The sequence below is a fragment of the Pituophis catenifer genome, unplaced genomic scaffold (genome assembly GCF_029215685.1).
Source record: "Pituophis catenifer annectens isolate HBS135680 unplaced genomic scaffold, rPitCat1.0.hap2 SCAF_3, whole genome shotgun sequence".
Lineage (NCBI taxonomy): Eukaryota > Metazoa > Chordata > Lepidosauria > Squamata > Colubridae > Pituophis > Pituophis catenifer.
This window is the reverse complement of record NW_027256883.1, coordinates 159020034-159043993: the sequence shown is the minus strand read 5'-3', so window position 1 is coordinate 159043993 and position 23960 is coordinate 159020034. Positions and strand designations below refer to the sequence as shown.

The 23960-nt window shown below is 34.3% G+C and overlaps 1 protein-coding gene across 1 annotated transcript in view; it reads right to left on the bottom strand.

Annotated features, from left to right (window-relative positions):
- Positions 1 to 376: 376 nt before the first annotated feature.
- TESK2 (testis associated actin remodelling kinase 2) overlaps positions 377 to 23960 on the bottom strand; it is a 64654-nt gene continuing 41070 nt past the window's right edge. The window contains exons 5-11 of the mRNA XM_070941398.1: positions 17796 to 17942; positions 14020 to 14102; positions 13392 to 13467; positions 12625 to 12708; positions 10529 to 10615; positions 9791 to 9938; positions 377 to 5883 (exon numbers count right to left, since the gene is read on the bottom strand). Of these exons, the coding sequence (XP_070797499.1) occupies positions 4868 to 5883; positions 9791 to 9938; positions 10529 to 10615; positions 12625 to 12708; positions 13392 to 13467; positions 14020 to 14102; positions 17796 to 17942 (1641 nt within the window). The 3' untranslated portion in view covers positions 377 to 4867. The remainder of the gene's footprint in view (positions 5884 to 9790; positions 9939 to 10528; positions 10616 to 12624; positions 12709 to 13391; positions 13468 to 14019; positions 14103 to 17795; positions 17943 to 23960) is intronic.

The following is a 23960-nucleotide window of genomic DNA, read 5'->3' as shown; positions in this document are numbered from 1 at the left end:
TTTTTTTTTCATGGTTCTATTGCAGTCTTATTTTCCTAATCCAAATTAAGCTACTTAACTGTTGACAAAAAACATTACTGCAGGATGGAGTTACAAATCAACATCTGGAAGGCCATAGACCTCCAGCCCCATTCTAGTATAATAATTCAAAGGGATATCTTATTATTCTCTGCCATCATCAATATTTATTGAAATAAAACATTGGCGTTTCCCTTATTAAATAATGTTTAGTTTTTTGTATCAAAATATTTGACAGACTGGAGGCTTTTTATCTGTTAATTTATTGTTGCAAGCCTTTTTGCAATACAGATCATCAGTTATATATTCCAGTTGCACACAACAAAACAGTAATGAGATCTCTTGGAAGCTAAAAAAATGTTTTTATTAATCTTATCTATTCCAGATACATTGCTTGGAAAGCATTATTTGATAACTTTAGTGGGGTCAATAATGTTCAACTTTTTAAAAATGGTTGCTGGGGAGAGCAATGAAGTAGCTAAAGCTTGTCATTAATACCAAGTTAGGGAAAAGAAAGCTCAAGCTAACTGGATAGCTCTAGCCAAATGTTATCAACGTGGGAATGGACAGCAAAATGACAAAATTTGAAATCAATGTAAAGTGATGCAGCAATAGCACACATATTTTATATAAATGTTAATACTTACAAGGAATTGAATGAAATGATAATTTTGTATTCATCTGTATTGCAAACATATCAAATATTTGATATTTGAAGGATAACTGTTAAATGTGAATTCGAAAGATAAGAAAAAGCAACCAAAACAATCAAGAATTGTTTTTGGTATAAGGAAAATGAAAGCATTTAGATATTTTCACTTTTATTTCCTTTAAGGAGGTAAAGAAACGGGGTAGTAGGTTAAAAGTGGTGAGTAGGTTGTATTGTACACTGCTCAGAGTCCATCTGTGAAGGAGATGGGCAGTTAAGTATGATAAATAATTTAAAGAGTAAGGAGAAATTTTTGCTCAAAATAGAGCCTTGAATCATTTAGTGAAAGTTGACTGGTAATTCTGCCCTTGACAAATGCAATAAACTTGAAAACTTCAAGATGGATACATAGATTACTTGGAAAGTAGAAATAACCAAATTAATAGAGCATTGATCTGTATTGTAAAGAAATTCACAAATGCAAATGCCTCAACAGAACAATTGTCCCATGTTTTGTTACTTGTTTATATGAAAGCAATTAACTTACCAACATGACAACATGACATTAGCTTCAGTTAACTAGCTTTTTAATATAAGATAACTGCAGCTTACACACAATGAAATGTGATGTGTCTTGTCTGGAAACAATTAAATGTTCAGATAATCTACCACCACCATTAATTGCTGGTGAATACACAATTGGAAATCTGAAACAAGGGAAAGCACAATAAGGAATTCTTTCTGGAATGAGACAAGCTCTTCTGGAATCTGACTATCAGAAAAAAAGTTATCACTTTTACAACAAAATACTGGAATGTATGAATATTAAGTCAGAATGAATGTTTCCCATTTTATATTGCTCCTTTCGTCATCAATTTTGTTACCTCAACCACATATTTGATTTTCTTCTGACAGTGAACAGGGGAATGATTTACAAAAATTGATAAAGAAAACTTGCAGATATTTTAAACTACATTTATCTTTGGTTACTTTTTTCAGTTCCAGTGAAACATACTGTTTATGTAATTCTAAGGTAGAAGAAAATCAAACATGAATCAACACATACAAATCAAGATTTGTTTTCTTTAAACATTCATAAATATCTGAAGTATTAGAAAAATGCTTTTTCAAAATCCTTTTCCTGGCAGTGTTAAATTATACACATGCTATAAATTTTATTCCTAGGCTTTAATGACAAAATTTAGCTATTTACAGACAGCAAATATTAAGACATAAAATTCCTTCATAAATATGAAAATAGATCTTATAAAGATCTATAAACCTTAAATCAAATATTTGGCTACCTCAAAGGTTATTTTTGCATAGAAATGTAGTGACATGCAGTATAAACAGCAGCATTAAGTGCAAAGAGGAATTCAAGTGTCTAGTTAAACTGGCAAGAAATACCAGTGTTCTTGGACAAGATGCAGCAACCAAGAATCCATCGTACACTTTTTTTCTACTCAGGTATCAATTTGTTACATACATGTATTCACAGTCTTTCATCAGTTGGCCACATGAATATCCTCTAATCTGCTTATTAAATGTAATTTAGACAAAATTAATGAATTAAAAATAGACTGAGGATCTTAGAAGTGTTTTCAGGTGGCTTATCAAAAGCAATAGGCATCTTAGCAAATCAAACATGCTGAAAAGCAAAACTATTTAGTATCATTGTGTTTGTACAAATTATGCATTCATTTGGCCACATTCTGTATTGAGTACAGATGATGGCCCATACCTGCTCTGCAATGCTGGCTTTCCATAGGATGTGATAATAACAGTGTGTACAAGTGTGTATAAGAGGACAGGTTACCTTTATGTTTAACCATCCAATAACCATCCAATAATAAGTTATTGCTTTCCTATGAAGCCAACTTTTATCAAATTGCAGTCTAGAAAGACTTACTTTTGCGTCAAGGACCTAGGTTATCATTAACACTCTATTTAGAAGGCAGAGCAACCGCAGTAGGATTCCATCATCCCACTTACAAGAGAAGGTACCACTTAGAGTCTGTAAAAAACCAGGAAAATACACAAGGAGGGGGGAGGGGATGTGACCAGAACAGAAGTAATTTGTCACATCTAGCTTTCACAAGCAGTAAAAGTGAGAGGCTACTAGGGCAGAGCAAGTTATAAACTAATGCAGGCAAAGAAATGGAATACTTTCTGGAAGTGAAATGGCCTCTGAGATACATTGCATGCTTGGTGCTTTCTAGAGCTGAGCATAAGTTACATTCATCAATTATTTTGCTTTGGATGGGGTGGAAGAAAATGCTACCAAATTCAAAATCGCACCACCTGTTTAAGTGGTTATATTTTTTAACTGTTTAAATAAAGCAGGCTGATAATAACTACTGGGATTCTTCATTCCTAATCCTGAAAAAGGAAACAACTAAACTGGAATGTGGTGCTACTTTAGAAATTTTCAAATGAATAATTGAGAAGACAATAATTTTGTTCTCCAGCTACTGGAAGGAACTTGAGGCTGTCATGAATGTCTATAAATAAACATAGCTTGCAAACCTGGTCTGCTCAATATTTGTGATTCTGCTTTTATTGCTTCATATTTTGTGAGCATTTGCCCTTTCTACAGTTTAGTTATGAGGAATGAATATGAGGAAATTATGTTCACCAGGACTAATTTCAAGTGTATTCTAACTAGCGGCAAGATTTGGGAGTTTAATCCTTTTTATATAATTTGTATTAATTCCTATTAAGTTCTGAGCATGTAATGCTGGTCTGGATGTGCAAAGAGACTTTAGTATAGAGATGCTATTTCTATAGCTTCACTTTAAAATTCACTTGCCATTTGAGAAATTTCAAGCAACTTATCTACAGAATTTATATAAATTGCACATATAGACTATGTTTCTGTGTGAGTGAAGGACATAGACTAATGGAAGACATGCATGCAAAACTGGATTTTTAAAATATGTTGAAGAGAGTTCTTCCATGCCAAATGTTTGATGGTGATACATTTCATGCTTCTATAATAAAGGGAATGAGGTTACTAAAAAGATGAAAATATTCATCTCATTTTGTTTCATGAACAATTTATTCAGAAACGGAACTCTGCTGTTCCTTCAGTAAAACAACTGATGGAAAATTTCCTTTCCAGCAAATAAAAACTGGAAAGCAACTAATAATTTAACAAAGAATGCATGAAGTAGGAATATCTCAATGCCTCCACTGTTTGCAACTGGACTGGAAAAGGTAAGGGAGCTATTGTAGCCAAAACTCATCTTATTTAATAAATTTTAGAGAATTCAGAGCCATATTCTTCCTGTTCATTTAAAGAAAGGGTGGGGAAATATCATGTGCAAAACATTCTATTTTGGAACATTTTGATCCAAAATAGGATATTCTGGAAATGAACCAATCCAAAAATGATTTCTTCCAATCATGGACCAAGATTTTTTTGAGTATTATAGAAATAATTTGATACGTGTTGAATTACTTCCAGAGAAGCTGGTTTTTTGAAACTGAAATTCCCATGGCAGAAAATCTTGTATAAGTCTTTGGGTAACCTGTGGTAATAATGGACTCCAACTCATCAGCCTTTGTTAATGGCCAGAACACTTGTGGTTGTAGTCCAATAAGATATCAATAAACTCTCTTTAACTTTAAGCAATCTCCAAAAGTATAAACTTCAATTCCCAGAATATTCCAACACTGGACATTGTTCAGAATACTGGGATTTAAAATTCATACTTTGAAGGTTGGCCAGGATAAGTAAGACTGGTTTAGGACAATCTGCCCCCAGGGTACTTTTTATTTTAAATATATTCCATATAAATATTTATTGCTTCTTGGGATTTTACTGCTAATGAGACACAGATTTTGAAGGTTCAAGGAGATACTAAGTTCTTAAAAACATTTAACAAAACCTAAACAGTATGAATAACACAAATAGAAACACAGAGAGGTGCTCATAATCCCACTATCTCTATAACTGTGATCTTGCATAAATCAGGCATTCAACAGCAAACCTTCTTCCTATATTAGCTTCTTCCTGAGGTATGCCAAGAACTCCTTTCATACATTCTTGCATGCATACAATCTCTCAAAATACATTTTAGAATTTTCAAATGGACTGGTTACATTGCTACACTGTTTTAAAGACATTTGACACAGGAAGTTAAAACCAGAATAGTTAATAGGAGTGTATCATCATCACCATCATCCAATGGTTGGCTTTTAAATGTCACATTTCGGCTGTCCACTTATTGATGCTGGTGTGTCTGAAGGCAGTAGAGAAACATTTGAAGTGTCGCTATCCACCACTTCAAGGAAAGTGGAGTCTCTGTCTTGCTGTGAGGAAGGATTAATACTGAGCAACCGTTTAGAAGATTCCAGTTTAGTGGAAGGCATATTCCTTTGTGTTTCATCTTCCACCTCCATTTCTTCAGAAGTGGTACAGCTCATGAACATTTCTGGGAATTGATTTTCTGGGTAGTCTAAATTGTGAACTAAGATATTAGCCACTTGGCCAGAGGTATCTTGCAGCACTTGTCCCTCAGGCTTTCCAAGTTCTGCCTCTTCAGCTGAACATTTTACAGAATACCCATTTTTGTTTAGGGGCTCCAGTTCATCAGAACAATCCATTTCCTCCTCTTGCAGAAGTGGAGGATGCGAGTCCTGCCTACGTTGTTTAACCTGAAACGGAGGGATGTCAGATACACCATACTTACTACTGCACAGCAGCCTCTGGCGCACCTCAGCCCCTAGCTGGGCGGGATCACAGCTACTGACTGTCGAAGAGAGATCTCCAAATGTATTATAATCCTTACGAACAAATTCAGGAGAAACTGGAAGTGATCTGCTTCTCCTCCCAGGAAGGAAAGAAGAGTCTTGCCAATCATAGGCATAGGTGTGCTTGAACAGCGGCTGGCTCGTCTTTTGACATCCTCTTGCTTCTGGAGAGTGCAGGTCAAATACAAGAGATATCACCGATTTGCTAGGCAAGTCGAAAAATTTTATTTTCCCCCCTTTCAAGTCTTCCCTAGAATTGAAAGGGTTGACTTTTCGACTTGCCCCTTTGCTTGGTGTATAATAGGGATCCTGAACATTTATCTTGCAGGAAGGTTTCCGAGAGAAGATGTCTGACTGACTGCGTGATAGCCAGATGTTGCGCCGTGGTCGGGGTGATTTAGGTGGAATCTTGTCATCCAATGAGCTCAGCCTTTTGATACCTTGTCCCCTCTCTAGCAATCCTAAAAAATAAATTGAGATTTAAATCTTCACATTACCTCAGTGGCAAATCTGGACTCATAAACACACACAGGGGGAAATAATCAATATAAATGTGATATTCTCATATCCTCCACAACCATACACCCTTAGGAAGTTTACAAATTTTCATAGAGCTCTTCATCATTAGAAATGATTTTTCAATCTATTTTTTATAAGCCATTTCTATAGACAGAGAATGCAATCTACCACATATTGTTATATTTTGTCTTTATACTCTTCTACATGCCTTCTGTCTCTCGAATGCATAAAATACTTAGCAATAGCTAATATGACAACAAATATATTATTTTCCAATTATTTGTATAACCTAAAAGTCTTCCCAAGAGTGAAAGTTAAAGAGGACATTCCCCTTTTAATTAAAAGACAATGTTTTCCAGAAGTGAGGTTTCCCTGGAGCAACAGACACCCTATGCTGTGAAAAGGGCAGGCAAACAATAATACTTCCCTGTGGAAGTGCTTATATTCCACATCAGCCTTGAAACAGCACATTGTCCAATGTAGAAACTAGGATACACAGCACTTGAGCTTGGGGGGGAAATCTGTTAAATACATTTAAATAAGAAGTCACTAAACAAAGCAACTATTAATATTAAGATCAGATGGACAGTGTTTAGCTACATTGCAAAAAAAAAAAAATCCTTTTAAAAAAAAAATCCTTTTCCTTTAAGATATTTGAATTTCTGCTTAAATTTTCCTAAGAAGAACAGATACTAAAGTGATACTTTAAAACAAGAATGGAAAACCTATGCATAGCCTACGGGATCTGAGGATTGTGCCATCAAAATGGAGGCATTTTGATGGTACGATTTTGGAACATTCTAATTTGGATAATTTAAGGGTGGGAATAGTACCATTTTGCCTCCTGGAAATCTGACACTCCTACTCCATTCTTTTCTCTGAAAGCCAAAATCAGTTTTTGTGGACAGGTGATCCTCATTTAGCATATAGTAACCATTCACAGTTACAACAGAGATGAAAATCTAACTTTATGATCAATCCTTGTATTTATGACCTTCACAGATGTGTAAAGGAAAGGAAAGCTGAAGTAAGATCATCAACACAGTCACAGTTTCACTTAGCGACCACTCTGCTTAACAATGAAGTTGCCAATCCCAATTGTGATTGCTAAATGTGGACTACCTGAATCAGGGAAATGAAAGGATGGGAATCACCAGATTGCTTCTAGTAGCACTCCAATGATCATTTTAATGTTTGTATGTTTCATTTGTATTATGTTACCACTGTTAAAATTAAGTATTTGGTATTGATTCAAAAATCTGTTGTACAAAACCCAGTGTCGCCATGGATTTCCTCATGTTTAAGGGCTTTCTCATATAGATTCCGGTTAAAAAAATGTAAATACATCTTTTGGCCTAAAAACTATGCCAGGCTTTCCATGGCAAATTGAAAGCTGCATTCATAAATATGGGCTTGCTTTTGGGAGAAATTCTAAGGAATGAGATGGATGCTTAAACATCTATTTTGCCCAATATGCAAAATTAAGGGCCATGTTTTGTTCCTTAAATTCCAAAAATCCTTCCAATAAAAGGAGGCCCAACCATTGGCCTAATCTTCTTTTGGGGTCACAAAAGACACACACTTGTGGGCTACAGTTTATATATTTTGTCCTTAAGACTGAAATGACTGACAAATTCAAGATTTAAACTGGCTCAGCTACGGAATTCTATACTTGGCTAATTCAAATTTCCCATTTCAATGAAATTAATGTCTTAAATATCTATATTGTGGTCACAGCAGTATAACATACCTCCCCCAAAAACCTTGCATATGCCATAATTTAGAATTTTGTTTTAATCCTGCCTTTCCTACATTATAAGTAACTCAAGACAGTGAACAAACATAATACTCCTTTTTCCTCCTATTTTCTTCACAATAATAACTCTGTGGGGTGGATTGGGCTAAGAGAATGTGACTGGCCCAAAGTCAACCAGCTGGCTTTTGGATTGCCCAAATTTTAATTTTCATAAATTAATTCAGCCTCCATCTTTTTTTTTCCTATTTTAAAATTTGCTATAATTCAAGATGATAATAAATATTCCACAAGATATATGTGTGGTTCAAAATAAGCCATGAAGACAGCGCTTAATTTGGACTAAACTCCAACATATGTTTACCAAGGATTCAGAAGACACAAAAAGCCTTGAACATTTTGACCAGAACATAAAAAGCTTCAGCAAATAATTACTTTTGTAATATTTTTCTTAGCCATAGAGTTAGAATTTGGGTGTCAAAGCAAGTCAAAATAACAATGACCATTATCGAAGGTTCAAGTCTACAAAAGAGTTCTTTTGAAAAACAGGGTAATCACACCTAGTGACATAGTTGTCTTCTACATCATTCTGTCATTAATAAAGCATGGATACCTCAGAGAAGTTGCTAATCACTAACCACCAACATTGCAAAGCGAACTTCTCCCTCTTCCTTTGTAATCTGACTAACACACCAAGTTCACAGTTACTCTAATACAACCATTTGATTGTGTCTAATGTAAGAATTTCCTCATATTACAGGTAGGGCAATTCTATCTGTTAAAATCTATGTGATATTCATTGTCATTCTGGCAGCAGACTAGGAGAGAAAAGATCAGGAAGGAATGCTGTTGCTATTTTTCTCACCATTTTTTGTTCAAAATAAATGTTGCTCAAGATTTCAGGGGCTGTTCTTCCACTGTTGGAGATGTGATGGTAAACTGGGACACTTGTGATTCCACAGCTTCATATCATGCATGCTAATTGTGTCCCTTTTACATGATTTCCATTAATCCTAATGTGAGAGGTGACAACTTTTCAGGGGGCAGAGCGAAAAGTCCTGAGATTGGATTGCTTCTGAAGTAAAAGGCCACTGTTTCATGAGAAAACGTCAGTAAATTCTGAGTCTATCTATTTAGAAATCTGATTTGGGCCATCTTCTCCAAATCTGCCTATCCTATACATTTGAGGTTGGAAGGAATGTTGTAGATTCTTGCCTTTCATTATGAGGTCTGTGGAGGAAAGAACTAGAAAGCCAGCTTTTTCTATGGACACCTAGGTTTGCCTACCAACCACCCTCTTGTTAACCAAGAGGGTGGTTCACAATGCACCCTCTTGGTTAACATTTAGAAGGGAGGTGAAAATAAAAGTATTTTTGTCAAGCCTTTTAATGCATTTGTGGGAGTGGGTGCTATTTGTTGCTATTTTTATTTGTGTGTCTGTGTGTGCTTGTGAGTGTGTGCATGCGTGCGTAGCACACAGTACAGCAACTGTTTTTATGACTTTCTGCCTTGAACTTATTCTTGTGATCCATCCAGAATCTTAGGAGTACTGGGGTGCAGTACAATTTATGTAAGAAAATACAGAGGCATATACAAAAACTGTTGAAATTAAGTGTCATTTAGAGGACCACACTGATGTGATTAGATTGCTCTATCCTTAATTTTTAATTGCACAGAAACAATTGTGCAACATAGCTGGGTATTCCATATATCAACTTGTTCAGGTAGTCTAGACTAATGTTTATGCATCTCACTCAAGTTAACATGAACAACAACAACAAAATTAAATTCCAACCTATCACAGTGACTTAAGAAACTATGTGTCTAACAAATATGTCTGTGGACCAAATTTGATTCTTCAAGGAAGACAAAGAGAATAGATTTGATATACTGTGAACATTAAATTGTATTTCCAATTAATTTACAAGTAAATTAACTCATATTCAATATCCAATTATATTTAATTAGACTTTGTTAGAATATTGTAAATACAATGCTTCCTATTTATAAATAAAAACACAATTCATTATAACATAAAATATTTAATGTTTGCTTGGCAAGCTGGGCAGTTTTATGACCATATTGTTGGATCCTACCTTTGGAAACAGAGATGGGTTTTCGATCTGCAGTATCCAGATTTAGAAGCTTCCGTTCTCTTTCATCTTCTTCTCTTTTCAAATTGCTCAGAATTTCCTCCAGTGTTTTGACAATATCAGTAAATGAAGGACGTAACTTTGGGTCCATCTATGAAGATAAGAAAAAATGATAAACACATAACACAAAATCTATGCTTTTATGTTACCAATAGTCTTCAACTTATGACCAATTGCTTAGCAACCATTTGAAGCTATGGGTGATCCCCAAAAGCTACTTACAATCTAATCCCTAAATTACAGCCAATGCAGCGCCCCCAAAAGTCATTTGCCTTTATGACCAATTGCGGGGAATGCTCTCCCCTTAACTCTCCCATTCCCCGCTTGAGCCTACTTTCCACCCAATAGGGTCCTATACCCCTATACCCTTGCATCAACCATTGCTGTTCGATTTTAAAGAAAATTTACTGGATGTTTCATTTTTATAATACCTAGTCTAATATAATATTAGAAAGAACTATAGTGACAGCTTTTTATATCCTTACTTTATATTCTTTGCCCATTTTTATACCAAATCTACACATAAATAAAAAATGTTATAAACTAATCTATACAATTCATTCATATTTTGCCTTCAAAACAATTCATAGTTTCTAAGCTACAAAATCTCCCAATTCATTCAGCATTGCATTTTTAAATTTAACATAAACCCAGGTTACTATTATTTTTGAGTGTACTCACATTGCAGCAGTTGAAGGCTAACTGGAGAAAGTTGGGAGGACAATCTCCCACCATGTGCTGAAAGGCATCATAATCCAGTCCAAAATTCTACATGAAAAAAAGAGAAATACTCTGTTAATATCTAAAATAAAACGAACATGTATTAAAGAAAGCAGTGGGGAAATTAAAAGGGTTAAAAGACAAAACACAAAAGCTAGAGAACTTAATTCTCCTTGTGAGCTCTGGCCCAGTATTTCTGTGGATTCGACAAAGAGATGCTGATGTATCTGCCATTTTCTCCTCCTTCACTGGCCTAAAAATACTTTCTGAATCCAACATAATATTGTTCCATTCCTTCTTATTATTCTGCTATTATTCTGTTATATACTGTCTATATCAGCATTTCTGAGCCTTGCAACTCTAAAATACGGGGACTTTAACTCCCAGAATTCAAGCAGAGGAACAAGGCTGGATGGGGAATTCTGGGAATTGAAATCCATGTATCATAGAATTGCTAAGAAACACAGAAACAAGCAGAAACAGGTGCCAGTTTCTGAACAGCCAGGATTCGATGCAGTTGCTAGGAAAATGGCAGCTGCTTCAAGGATCATGTTGTGTGGCCCAACAACAGAAGAACCTGTCCTCCTTCCCTAACCCATCTATATGTTAACCAGCAAAATTCCTAGGATTGATTTAAGTAATACTACATTTTATTATTCTAAAACCTCGAGAAGTGTATTAGTTTGCTGGTAAACCATTACATTATTTCTGCAGCATGCACTGAATATGTATCTTCAGCCGGTACACAGCTCAGATGTACCATTCTGAACTAAAGGGAAAGAGGAAGCTCAGAGAAACAACCCAGAATGCTACTGTATTTATTTGGGACTCAGTTCTAAAACTGAAACTGTTATAGAGAAAATAAATTCTCTATAAATAAATAAAATTTCCTTTTCTGTCTATGCAGAACACTCGGTTCTTTGAATAAGGGAAACAGAGCACCAATTTAGCTTTTTAAAAATACATTTGGAGCTATAGTATAAGAGAAAGATATTCTAAGAGATAATAGTTTCAATCCCATAGTCCAAGTTAATTCCTCCAATATAGTCTAACATTTATAACCATGAAAGATGCTATAAAGAGAATTTTATAAATGTGTCTACACTAAGAAACTTATCCACCAGGAAGTCTAGCATGAAAATGCATTTACAGCACTACTACACAGTACCTAGTGCTTGGCCAATATCATATTAGAATGTAGACACAATTTGCATAGCCAGTTTGTGATGCAATAACTTCATAAACCACTTATGAAAATAGTTTTGTAATAACTTCAGTGCTGACTACTTATAACATAAAGATGATTCTTAAGAATATCTCCACATTTCACCTACATAATATTTCACAGAGATGTGCCCTACATTAATCAATTTTGTCCATTGGAAGCAATTGTCAAGAGTATTAAAACAGACCAATTGCTATCTAATTCTTTTTACTGGGATTGGAATTTTTAAAATACAAACATTTTCAAACATAAAACAGATCTTTTATGTCTACTGTTTCACTGAACTAGAGTTTTTTTCACTTTAATATTTTTTAAGATTGCTAATGCATGTGTATTTCTCAAACATAACCTAACTTCAAAACAATATACTGTTTATAAAAGAAGAGAAAAAACAGTTTAAAAGTGTTAATGTAAAACAAATAAATAATGATATTGAATAAATAAAATAGCCACCCTTTCATCATGATATGTTGAAAAGGCAAAAAGATGTGGGTGAGATCTAATCAAGGGAAGAAAATGTCCTGATCAAACTGCCCTCTTCTCATGAATGAAGAAGCTATAGAAATCTTTTTGGTATTACGACAGTTAATCTCTTGAAAATTGGCTGATTAATACAATATTCAATCCAATATTATGCAAGGATAATTATGTACTTTAAATGTGGAAGGGAGGGGAGAGAACAGCATTCTGTGCCAAGCTTGGCATATAAACGTAAGAAAGGATTAATGTTTTATTGCAACTTTTATAGCCCATTTGGCAACTCTATGGAAATTAATGACCCATGAAACTCATTTTTTTTCCTTGACAGTCCTTATCAATGAACTTTGCTCACCTCTGTTCGTGGGAGATAGTCTGGGTCTGCCTGGATCCTTGCAATAATCTCACAAAGGATGATTCCATATGAGAACACATCTGCCTAAAAGAGAGAATATGATCCCAGATTTATTTTGCAGGTATACTCTTTCCCTTCCATCCCAGGTTGTCCCCACTCCCACCTCCATGGTATAAGAGTTTTCCTTTGTTCCTATCACATGGGTGCAAAATGGGTGCCTAACAATTGCAAAAGCTTAAATTACCTACTGCACCACTTGCAAAGTTCTGAGGGCACCCAAAATTCGACCAGCTAAGAAAAAGACTGCAGTACTGTTTCTTTATCATTAGAGGGAGCTCTAAAACTTGAAAAATATTTATCAGCTTTTACTGATTTTTTTTAAAGCTACATCTTATTGGAAGGCAGAATATTGTTATTAACAAAATTATAAATTAAGGGAAAAGAAGGCAATGTCCCTTGATAAGTAGTGTAATTTTGATTTACAGCTTTAAAAATCACTATTTCACAAAAGATGGATAAGGACTTGTAATACTGTTCTTAATGTTAGCTAAAAATAAAATATAAAATTTTAGATTCTCAATACAGAAAGCAAAGAATTGCCCTATAGGATATCAAGTTTATCGAAGACAACAGAATTTTCATGAGGTAATCTAACAATTTAAAAGCTTACATAAAAGAAAAATGCTAAGTACAAGTACAAGTTCTCCTTGCTTAAATATTCCAGGGCAACATTTTATGTTAACAATATTTATTTCAAACATACCTACCTTTTCATTATATGGCTCATCTCGCAGCACTTCAGGTGCCATCCAGTAAGGAGAACCTACCACTGGCAACTTCTCACTTCAACAAATTTAGAAAGGTAATTGTTAGAAGTGCTTTCTCATAAATATTATACAACCCCTTTAGTTTCAGTACATGAATGACTACGATTCCATTCCAAGCAAAGTATATAGGACAGTGTTGTTATTATTTCACATATTCCAAAATCCTGAAAGATATTCTACTAAGAAGTATATTGCAAAGCCTAGTGAAAGAAGAAAATGTTTATGTGCCACAGTGAAAAGTTTTAAGCAAAGTTACCGATTACCCATTTATACATGCCAATCAAATCTAAATGGATATCTTAAAGGTTCTTTTAAAACTGTTAAAAACTGCAAAATTGCTCTTAAACACATTTATTATCTGCATCAGTGACCTATCACAAATCATTCTTCATGCAGATAGAGAATGATTATATTCAAAAGCTAAAATGCAATTCAGTAAATAATCCAAAAGAGTTTTAAGTAAAATGCTGAATCTTAGAAGGGAATGATCAGTGATTCACAATTATTTAGCTTAACATTATAATATTATTAAACTCTTAATTGGTGTTTACTCAGAAATAATGCTTACCTATAATCAGGAATTTTCTCTGCCAAGCCAAAATCACCCACTATAGCAGAATATCCACTCTCATCGTTTTTTATTAAACAGTTCTGAAACAAAGAACAATAATGAATATTAAGTAGGTATAGTATAGTTGTAATATCGCTGCAATAAAGAATTTGGCTTAGGGCCTGGTTATTTACGGGACCGCCTACTACCACCAATAGCCTCCCACCGGCCAGTACGCTCTCATAGAGAGGGACTCCTCCGGGTGCCGTCAGCCGAACAGTGTTGACTGGCGGCCCCTAGGGGGAGAGCCTTCTCTGTGGGGGCACCTACTATCTGGAATGAGCTCCCCCCGGAGATACGGAGGATCCCGGATCTGCGCACCTTCCGCCGCGCTCTCAAGACCTTTTTATTCCATCAAGCGGGCTTGGCCTGATCTCTTCCCTTTTTAAATATGTAAATTTTAATCTGTTTTTAAATTATTGGGGGTATTTTAATTTGTCTGGGCCAAAAAGTTTAATTTGATTTTATCGGGTTTTTAAATTTTGTGTATTTCTGTATTTTATTGTTGGCTGTTCACCGCCCTGAGTCCTTCGGGAGTAGGGCGGTATACAAATCAAATAAATAAAATAAATAAAATAAAATTTCACCACCTATGATCATGTCAGTATCTGCCAACCTCTTAGCCCATTCTGCCTTTTAAATGTTTAAAAGAATATTGAATAATTAACAGAATTTTAAAAATGGCACGCTGCAAAGCTAAGTGCCATCCTCAGTTTTTGATGAACAATTTCACACAGGCCCCATGGATATTCTTAAAAAATGAAATGGTGATTGGGAGTAGCTAGTGCTTTGTAAATACAACAATGGTAAGCAAAGGATTGAAAACAATTGGCCTTGAGGGAGCAGTAAAAAGCAAACCTACTATTTGACCCTTCCTTCTACAATAGCTATTTGGTGAAGGCAATCTTCCTGTGACAGATATTTTACCAAATGCCTATAATCAGATCTTAAAATATCTACATAGGCTGAGGACATAAGGTATCTACATAGTGTGGTACTGTTCTCCTCCCCCCCAATTAAATAATTTCTGCTCCAACTGTAAGGAATATTGAGCATAGCACATAAATGCATATCTGTTAAAAGTAAACATGAATGAGTATCAGAATATGTTGAAAAGGCATTTTGTGATATTAACAATATTGATCATGAGCAATTTAAAGAATAACTAAAGAAGTTGGGAAAATACATTTTATTTATTTGTATCCCGCCTTTATTATTTTTACAAGTAACTAAAGGCAGTGAAGAGGAAAGTGAAGAGGAACTAAAGAACCTCTTGATGTGGGTGAAGGAGGAGAGTGCAAAAGTTGGCTTGAAACTCAACATTAAGAAAACTAAGATCATGGCATCCAGCCCTCTCAATTCCTGGCAAATAGATGGGGAAGAAATGGAGGTAGTGACAGATTTTATTCTCCTGGGCTCCAAGATCACTGCAGATGGGGACAGCAGCCAAGAAATTAAAAGACGCTTGCTCCTGGGGAGGAAAGCTATGGCAAATCTACACAGCATTCTAAAAAGCAGAGACATCACTCTGCCAACAAAAGTGTGTATAGTCAAGGCTATGGTTTTCCCAGTTCCAATGTATGGCTGTGAAAGTTGGGCCATAAAAAAGGCTGAGCGCCAAAGAATTGAGGCCTTTGAACTATGGTGCTGGAGAAGACTCCTGCGAGTCCCTTGGACTGCAAGGTGATCAAACCAGTCAGTCCTAGAAGAGATCAACCCTGACTGCTCTTTAGAAGGCCAGATCCTGAAGATGAAACTCAAATACTTTGGCACCTAATGAAAAGGAAGGACTCACTGGAGAAGAACCTAATGCTGTGAAAGATTGAGGGCAAAAGAAGAAGGGGACGACAGAGAACGAGGTGGCTGGTCACTGAAGCAGTAGGCATGAGCTTAAATGGACTCCAGAGGATGGTAGAGGACAGGAAGGCCTGGAGGAATGTTGTCCATGGGGTCGCAATGGGTCGGACACGACTTCGCAACTAACAACAACAAAGGCAGTGAAGATACCTAATATTCCTTCCTTATTCTATTCCCGACCCCAAAAAAATCATCCTTTGAGGAGAATTGGACTAAGAGAGAGTGACTGGCCACAGTTACCCAACTGGCTTTCATGCCTAAATTGGGACTGGAACTCACAGTCTCCTGTTTTCAAGCCTGATGCCTTAACCACAAGATCAAGCTGGCATTATACTATCAAAATTTTAGCATGTTTTTCCATGCACAAAGATGCAGTAGTTGATTTTATTTAATTAAATTTGATTTAATTAAAGATACAGTAATTGATTTTATTTAATAATATTTATCCTAAATATTATTAGTTCTCATCTAAATGAATTTTAGAATACACAGCTCACTTTGGATTTTTAACTGTGCATAAAGCCCCCTGAACTGCACTTATCCAATGCATTTTGAATCTTTTCAACTATGATTATTTTTATTTCTAATAAAAAGTGTATCTCTTTAGATACATTTGAGATTGAACTTGAGGTTGAATATTTGTTCACTGCAAAATGTACATAAATCCTAAAGGAATAACATTAATCATACTGCAAGGTTAAAAATATGGTAAAAATCCACACTTGAAACTACCTTTTTGTAGGTAGCTTCAATGATAATCATTTGTTTCCCTCTCTCCCTTAGCACATAAGACTATTTGTAATATTTGATTTGTAAATATTACAAAGGAATTCTTTAAAGTACTATTTTATTAAGGTTCAGTAAAGAACCATATTTCGAATTTGTGAAAAAGTTATTTATCATAAACAGTACAGTGATTTCTTAAATTCTTGGTTAGTTATAGAAGTTATAAGCAATTGTGTTCTTTTGCTATGTATCATAGGAAAGTTATTTTAAGATGCACAAGTACACTCATGCAATTTTATTATTGATTATGACAAGGCTGTGTTCTACAGTGTACCTACCAGCAAAAAAAGATGGTAAAGAAATTCTAGCACTAATTGTATAGGATAAGAATATGGGAATATTGTGTGCCAGAGAAGAAGAACATAAAGCAATAAAAACCTTTCTTCATGCACCTAAAGTTGTTGCTTCTTTAAAATCTACATGAAGAGTCAATTCTGCTGAGTAGGGAGGGAACAAGGGATTGCAAGACTAGCAGACAAACTGTTACAGAATGGAATGGAACTTTGAAAATGAAAATTAGGTAATCAATCATAGCAACAGCTCAGCAGCAGCCAGCAGTACTGAAGCAACCACAACATTCCCTAGTTTTATTTCCTCTGGAGTTACAGATCCTGGAATTTAGGCACATTCTGTAAGTTAACCCAACTGAGGTACCTTGGTTCAAATTGTTGTCCTATGATGCACCAATTCACCCAGGTCATGAGGAGAATTTTAGTAGTATATAGATATTCCAGATTCTCATTTATAGTTCTGGCATATTTGCAGGTAACTAGCTTCATTAAAAAAAAATAGGTGCATTTTAAATATGCATATTTGAAGCACAGTTTGAAAGCAACATCACTACTCATTTTTAATAAGGTATTATGTTTTATACCAGTAGATTAGCCTTAGAATGTTATAGAAGTTAGAAAGCTGTAAGAACATTGCACCAAACAAGTTAATTTTACATCTATTTTCCTGGAAATATAATTCTTAACTCACAATTGCAGTTTGCTTTCTTCTGATAGTAAGACTTTGAGAAGGGATAAAGAGAACAAAAGAATTCCAAGAAAATAGCTGCCAGAAAATACAATCAGATAGAAGAACATTACCTTGGAAGTCAAATCTCTGTGGAAAATTCCTTTATAATGAAGATAACAGAGTCCGAGAGCAATATCCAATGCCAGCTTTACTCGCACTGTCCAGGACAAGTGCTGATTACTATCTAACAACTGTTCCAGATTACCACAGTTGATGTACTGTAAAGAAACAAAGCTATGGTTAAAAATGTAGTTCAAGGCAAACAAATACTGGTGAAAAAAAATGGTACATTTCAACATAGAGCTGAACTTTAGTGAAGAGTTCTTTGTCTGAGTTTGTCTGAGTTGACTAACACATTAATGTAACTGAATTAAAATATTCTATTATAATACCGGTACACTGTAACCAGTTCCTCTAGCAAAGCAAAAATTATGATTTTATATTATAAAGATAAGATTAAGCACTGGAAGAAGATACAATAATTGTGATTCTTAATCTGCCCAATTCCTTAAAGTGCTCATAAAAATCAATAATGTAAATTTAAGAATAGGCAATAGAATAGAAATGTATAACATAGTATCATGGTTTTTCAGAAACATAGATTATTTACCAGCAGAGCGTGATAAGATTTAAAGCTTTCTTCTCCCTTATATTTGTACAATAATTCGTTTTCCTCTATCTCACTTATAAATGATTAAGAACTATACAATTTTGTAAACTAGTGAAATTCTTCTACAAGCCAGTTCAAATTTCAGGACTGCATAGTAATATTATCAAATGATAGATCACATTTGTTATGAAGAAAAAAATCAATAATATGTAAAGAAATGAATATGAATTATTCATACACAGATTTATACTGTACATGACAGTATAATGACATATACAGATATATGCATATGACATCAACCAGTATCTCAGTATAATGTACTGGGCAACAAATGAAGGAGCTGTTAATTTCTAGTTAAAATACTCAAGAATCTAAAAAAGATCAAAACATTTTATTTGTATGGAGATTGGCACAGATCTTAGTACCTCAGCATATTTTTGCCAGAAGTATTTTAGATTGTGTCACAAAGAATATGAATATGAATACCATTTTTTAAACAAGGCCTATAAATATATTTCTTTGGCAAATAATTCTTTTTATTAAGATAATCTTACTATATTAGCCTTTATAAATAACAGCTTGCTGGGTCTCAAAAAAATACAAGTACTATATTGTTCAGTGAGACTTGCATACAACCAATGCAGCAAGTTTTCAGGATCACTGTTCTCTATCAAGGAAAAACCGTGTTTTCCTGAAAATAAGACCCTGTCTTATAGTTTTTTAACCCTGAAATAAGCGCTTGGCCTTATTGCCATGCGCTCAAAAGCCCGACTGGGCTTATTATCAGGGGATGTCCTATTTTAGGGGTATTAAGTTATTCAAAGTGGAAAATCTTCCACCAGAAATTGATACTTTTTAAATCAATGAAACCAAACAAATTTTATTACACCAGTAATAATTTCCTATTTGCAAAGCAAATTTATGATTTGGGACCGCTGATGTAAGAGCTATACTAACATGGGAAATAATTTCTGTTAATATTAACTGGACAAAATATATAAGCAACTGGGAACAATAACTATAATTGCAATTATTTTAATTATTGCACTTCTTAAGTTCAAATTAAAGACAGAGATGAAACTAGATCCTATTTCTCAGGTGAATTTTTCTATCTGTCTGATGGGTTTATGATGGGTTTATAAAATGTGCAACAGGATTAAGTTGAATGCTTGCAAACTGTTTCCTAATTTCCTAAGTCCTAGTTTCCTAGTTTCCTAATTCAAAATACCTGCAAGAGTTTGACAATAGTCAATGGGTTGAAACTTCTGCTGCTGAACACCCAGTCAAAGAATAGGAAAACAGTTGACCAAACTATTTTATCAGACTAGATTGGAAAAAGGCCTGACTCTCTCTCAGGTTTCTCTGCCTGGATTCTCTACACAGCAACAGGGAGAGATGCAGAACTTTAGTGGTCTACTATGATATTATAATATACACTAGATGTCCTGATTTTATTTTGAATGTGAGTTTCTGAAGGGTGGAATTCTAGACATAATAGGCTCTCCATTCCTGAGCTATCTGGTCCAGGAAAGATTTTCCAAACTTCTTTTGATAAAATCATGCTTTACTATGCTTTGACTTCATGAGTGAAATTTGGACATTTTATGGATGTGGAAGAAGGTAATTAAAGTGATCCACGCTAAAAACGTATGTATCTAAATAATATTTCAATGTTCCCTACAAAATTTCTTACACTTTTAGCATTTTTTTTCTTAAAAAAACCAAACAAACCTGTTTCATTTCTTTTTCCAAAATGCAGAAATGAACTGAAAACATGGCAGCATGTTCAAGAGCAGCTTTAAATCTGAATACAGTACAAATATAATAAGCTAATATACTAATAAATTGTATGATTTTATTTGTTGTTGTTGGTACTTCTTTCCATTGGTGTGTTGGGCTATACTGATTGGTGTACTGTGGATGTTTTAATTATTATACGTACACTATGTAAGTCACTAAGAGTTTTTTGATGTGGCAGGGTACAAGTCTAGTCAATAAATCAATCAATCAATCAGAATGTTATAATTATTAAACAGCCAACCAATGTATCTACAATCTGTATTTATAATAAGAGAACTTTTCACTTTACACGATCCATAAACGTTCTTTGGAGAATTATAGCCATCTTTATATGAACTTGACCCTTGCCTTTCCTTCCTTATAAAGACAGGGAGAACAATGAAATGATTAATGAAAGTGGTGAACATCACTTTAGCATGCAGCTCGATTGAATGACACTTAAAAATGCATGAGAGTTTCACATTAATTGAAATGAGATTGAAAAAGCCTACCTATGCCTCTGCAGGGTAATAAAATATACTGAAATTAAAATCCAATATATTTGGAGGGCAAGAGGAAGAGTAATCTGTTCAGAGATCTGGATGGTTCTCACCCTGCAGGTGTTTAAGAATCTATTAAAAATTGCTTATTTTCCCAGTCTCTGGGGAAGAGCAAAGATTGAGCCCATGCTAGATGGATTTTTTTCCAGTTTATGATGTTTCTAGAGTGTACAATTTTTTTTCTGAATTTTGTACATTATAAAAAACTTTTAACTATAAACTGTTCAGAATTTTGGCAGCCTATAAATTGTTTAAATAAACAGCCTCCAAGGTTCTGTTATGGAGTAGTATCTTGGCTCCAGATATTTCTGAGTGCAATAGATTGTCCATTTTAATCTAACTTTATATATGGTTATGGAACAGACTTCACCAGGCCCCGACCTGGTGTTTAAGGAATGCTACTCTATTGGTTTTGTAGAAACTCTACAGCTATTAATACTATTAACCCTTACAGACATCTTGACAACTTATTTAAAATGACACTAGAAGATATGCTATCCAGTGGTTCTAATCCTTTTGAGAAGGACATTTTCAAATGATTTGACTATGAGATACCTATTTAATAATGATTATTAGTTTAGGGTATTCCTCATTCAACACTTTGAAAGAGTGTTTGGGTACTGCTGTGACTATTTCTTCATATGGTGCCTATTTTGGTTGTCTTGGAACATTTCATAACACAAAATATACATTGTGGTTTCCATGAACATATTCTCAGTGTTATGGGAAATAAAAATTTAGAACAAAATGCAATTTCCTAACTACTGCAATTCCATTATTATGTCCAAACTGAGGAAAAATGAACTACAGCTTGAACAATCATTGTTCATCTAAGCAGAATAACCTCTGCATCCCATTTGGAATATACTAGGGACTCCAATTTTAAAAATAGATGTTGACGATCTGAAACCATGCTATGGAGAGTGGAAAGACGGCATATGTATATGTAACTCACATCTAATTAGTAACACAATTAAACTATAGTTCAGAGATAGGTGAAGATTTGGCACTATTCAAAGACTTTGAATAATGCAACTATATCCAATTTCATAATAATTGACCACTTTGTTTCAAGAACTTTGTTCCTTGTAGCAGTAACTTAATCTGATCTCAGAGCAATTAGCAAATGAAAAAGGCAATTGCACAGAGAACATAATACATGACAGGCAGGAAAAAAAATCATCTGGAGAAGCAGAGAACACATTTATGTTTTCCACAAATACCAGATCTGTGCAGCAAGATTTTGCATCCTGCACATTCTTTGCTATTATATGGTGTCTTATATTTTTTTCAAACCTTTCTTGTATCCACAAACTCTACAATTTATTTTACCATTCATAATTCTCCCTAATCAAAACCTTTAAATGAAAGATAATCACATATTTATTGCCCAGTTGTAAATAGGGGGAAGAAATGGCGAACTGAGAATGGCTTTATTAAAAGTAGAGATGACAACTATGGTGGAATGAAGAGCCAGTAAGTAGACTGGCTCTTCAAAATACGTCTCTGGACAAGAAAAGGACACAGGATCACCCAAACTGCTCCATACATTTTTTCCTCACATGGAGATTGTAAGCTATCAGGCTCTGGAAGATGAGGGAATGCAATTTCTGCCCAAACTGAAGTCACAGCCTTTATGGACACAGAGTTGCATGCTTCCTTTTCTAATCACTTTTGGAAATTATTTGTTAATTGCTTTTCAGATATTAAGATTTTTCAGGGTGACAATTTTTGATAGCACCCGATAAATTTCCTTCAATCCTTAGTGAAATAAGTTTTAAATACAAGTTTAAACTTTAAAAAGCTATTTGAAGGGATTAAAGATTAAGATAGTTTAAAGGAAAAAATGATGATAAAGTTGGTTTATTTTATCAAGATTAAAATAGATCTTTTATCTCTGATAACCCTTAGTGGACATTTGGTGACCAGGACTGTATGACGAAGCTTTAAGGATCTGTTTATAGATAAGAGATGAAATATGGAGAAAAGATCTTTTGTTGAATTTTAAGAGAAAGTAACACATTATTAAAGTTTATATTTGCTGCGATGAAGAGGGAAGTCATTTATTAAATATTTTTTAAATTATATTTTTATTTTCTTGCATTTTTCTCTTTTCTATACTTTTTATTTTTATTCTTTTAATTTTAGTGTGTATTAGCTTTTATCTTTTAATTGAAAACCTCAATAAAATTACTGCAAAAACAAAAACAAAAAAAGACTGAAAGCCAAGAACACTTATTTCTGGGTCAGTAGAAATGGCTACTAAGAATACTACTTAGCACCACCAAATAATTGTCATTTTCTTCCATAATATTTTGAGAGATCTATGTAGATCTGGATGCAGGATCTGGACCAATGGAAAATCTTTCTGGATCAATCTGGAGAAAAATCTCAAGATCATTCATATATCTTCCACACAGCTACTTCTCATGAGTAAACCATAGAAAAAGACATTTTATGATTGGCTAGTGGAGTAGTTGAGAGTTGAGGGATTCTATTGGAGCTCATAGCTGTTTTGGAGTCAAAGTTCTACCAATTCTCCTTTCTTAATTACTTTGAACATTTTAAAACTACTTTTTAAAATATTAAGAACCTTTTAGATTTTTAGCATGTGAGATTTTTCCTTCAACCTTTTGAGAACAAAATTTTAAATATGATTTTAAGATTTCTAAAAATTTAAACTAAGGAGTTAACAGTAAAAAGGAAATTGAGCATTGTTTTTAAAAAGTTATGTATGGATGAATGGCCCAGATGGATTTATTATAAATGGATTAAGTCAATATAAGAATTTTTCCCGTGGGAAAGAAGTTATGTTTTACTATTGGCATATAAACAAGATGGAAATTTGAAAACTGATCACTAGAGGGTGCCAGAAGCAAACAGAACAATGGATGCATGGAGAAATGGGATCAAATGACTCAAAAATTAATTTTAAAGATTCTGCCACTGTTGATAAATTTATTGACAAAATAGATGATGGTATGGAAGAAAAAGAAATATTGTACTGGGCAAGGAGGCAAAGATATTGTACTGAACAAAAAAATGATTTAATATTGGATATAAAAATGTCAGGTCATAAGGACATAGAACAAGATGATTTAACCCCAATAAGCATGGAAACTTACAGCCATAGACTCTGACCTAGATCCAGAGATTCTTCAAAATTTCCAAATTTGGGGAACGGTATCAACCAGTGAAATCTCAAAGGCGGAAAATATGAGGAAGGGTTTCTTGGGAATTATGTCCTACAAGGAACCCCCATTTGAATAACTGACAGTAGTCTGAAT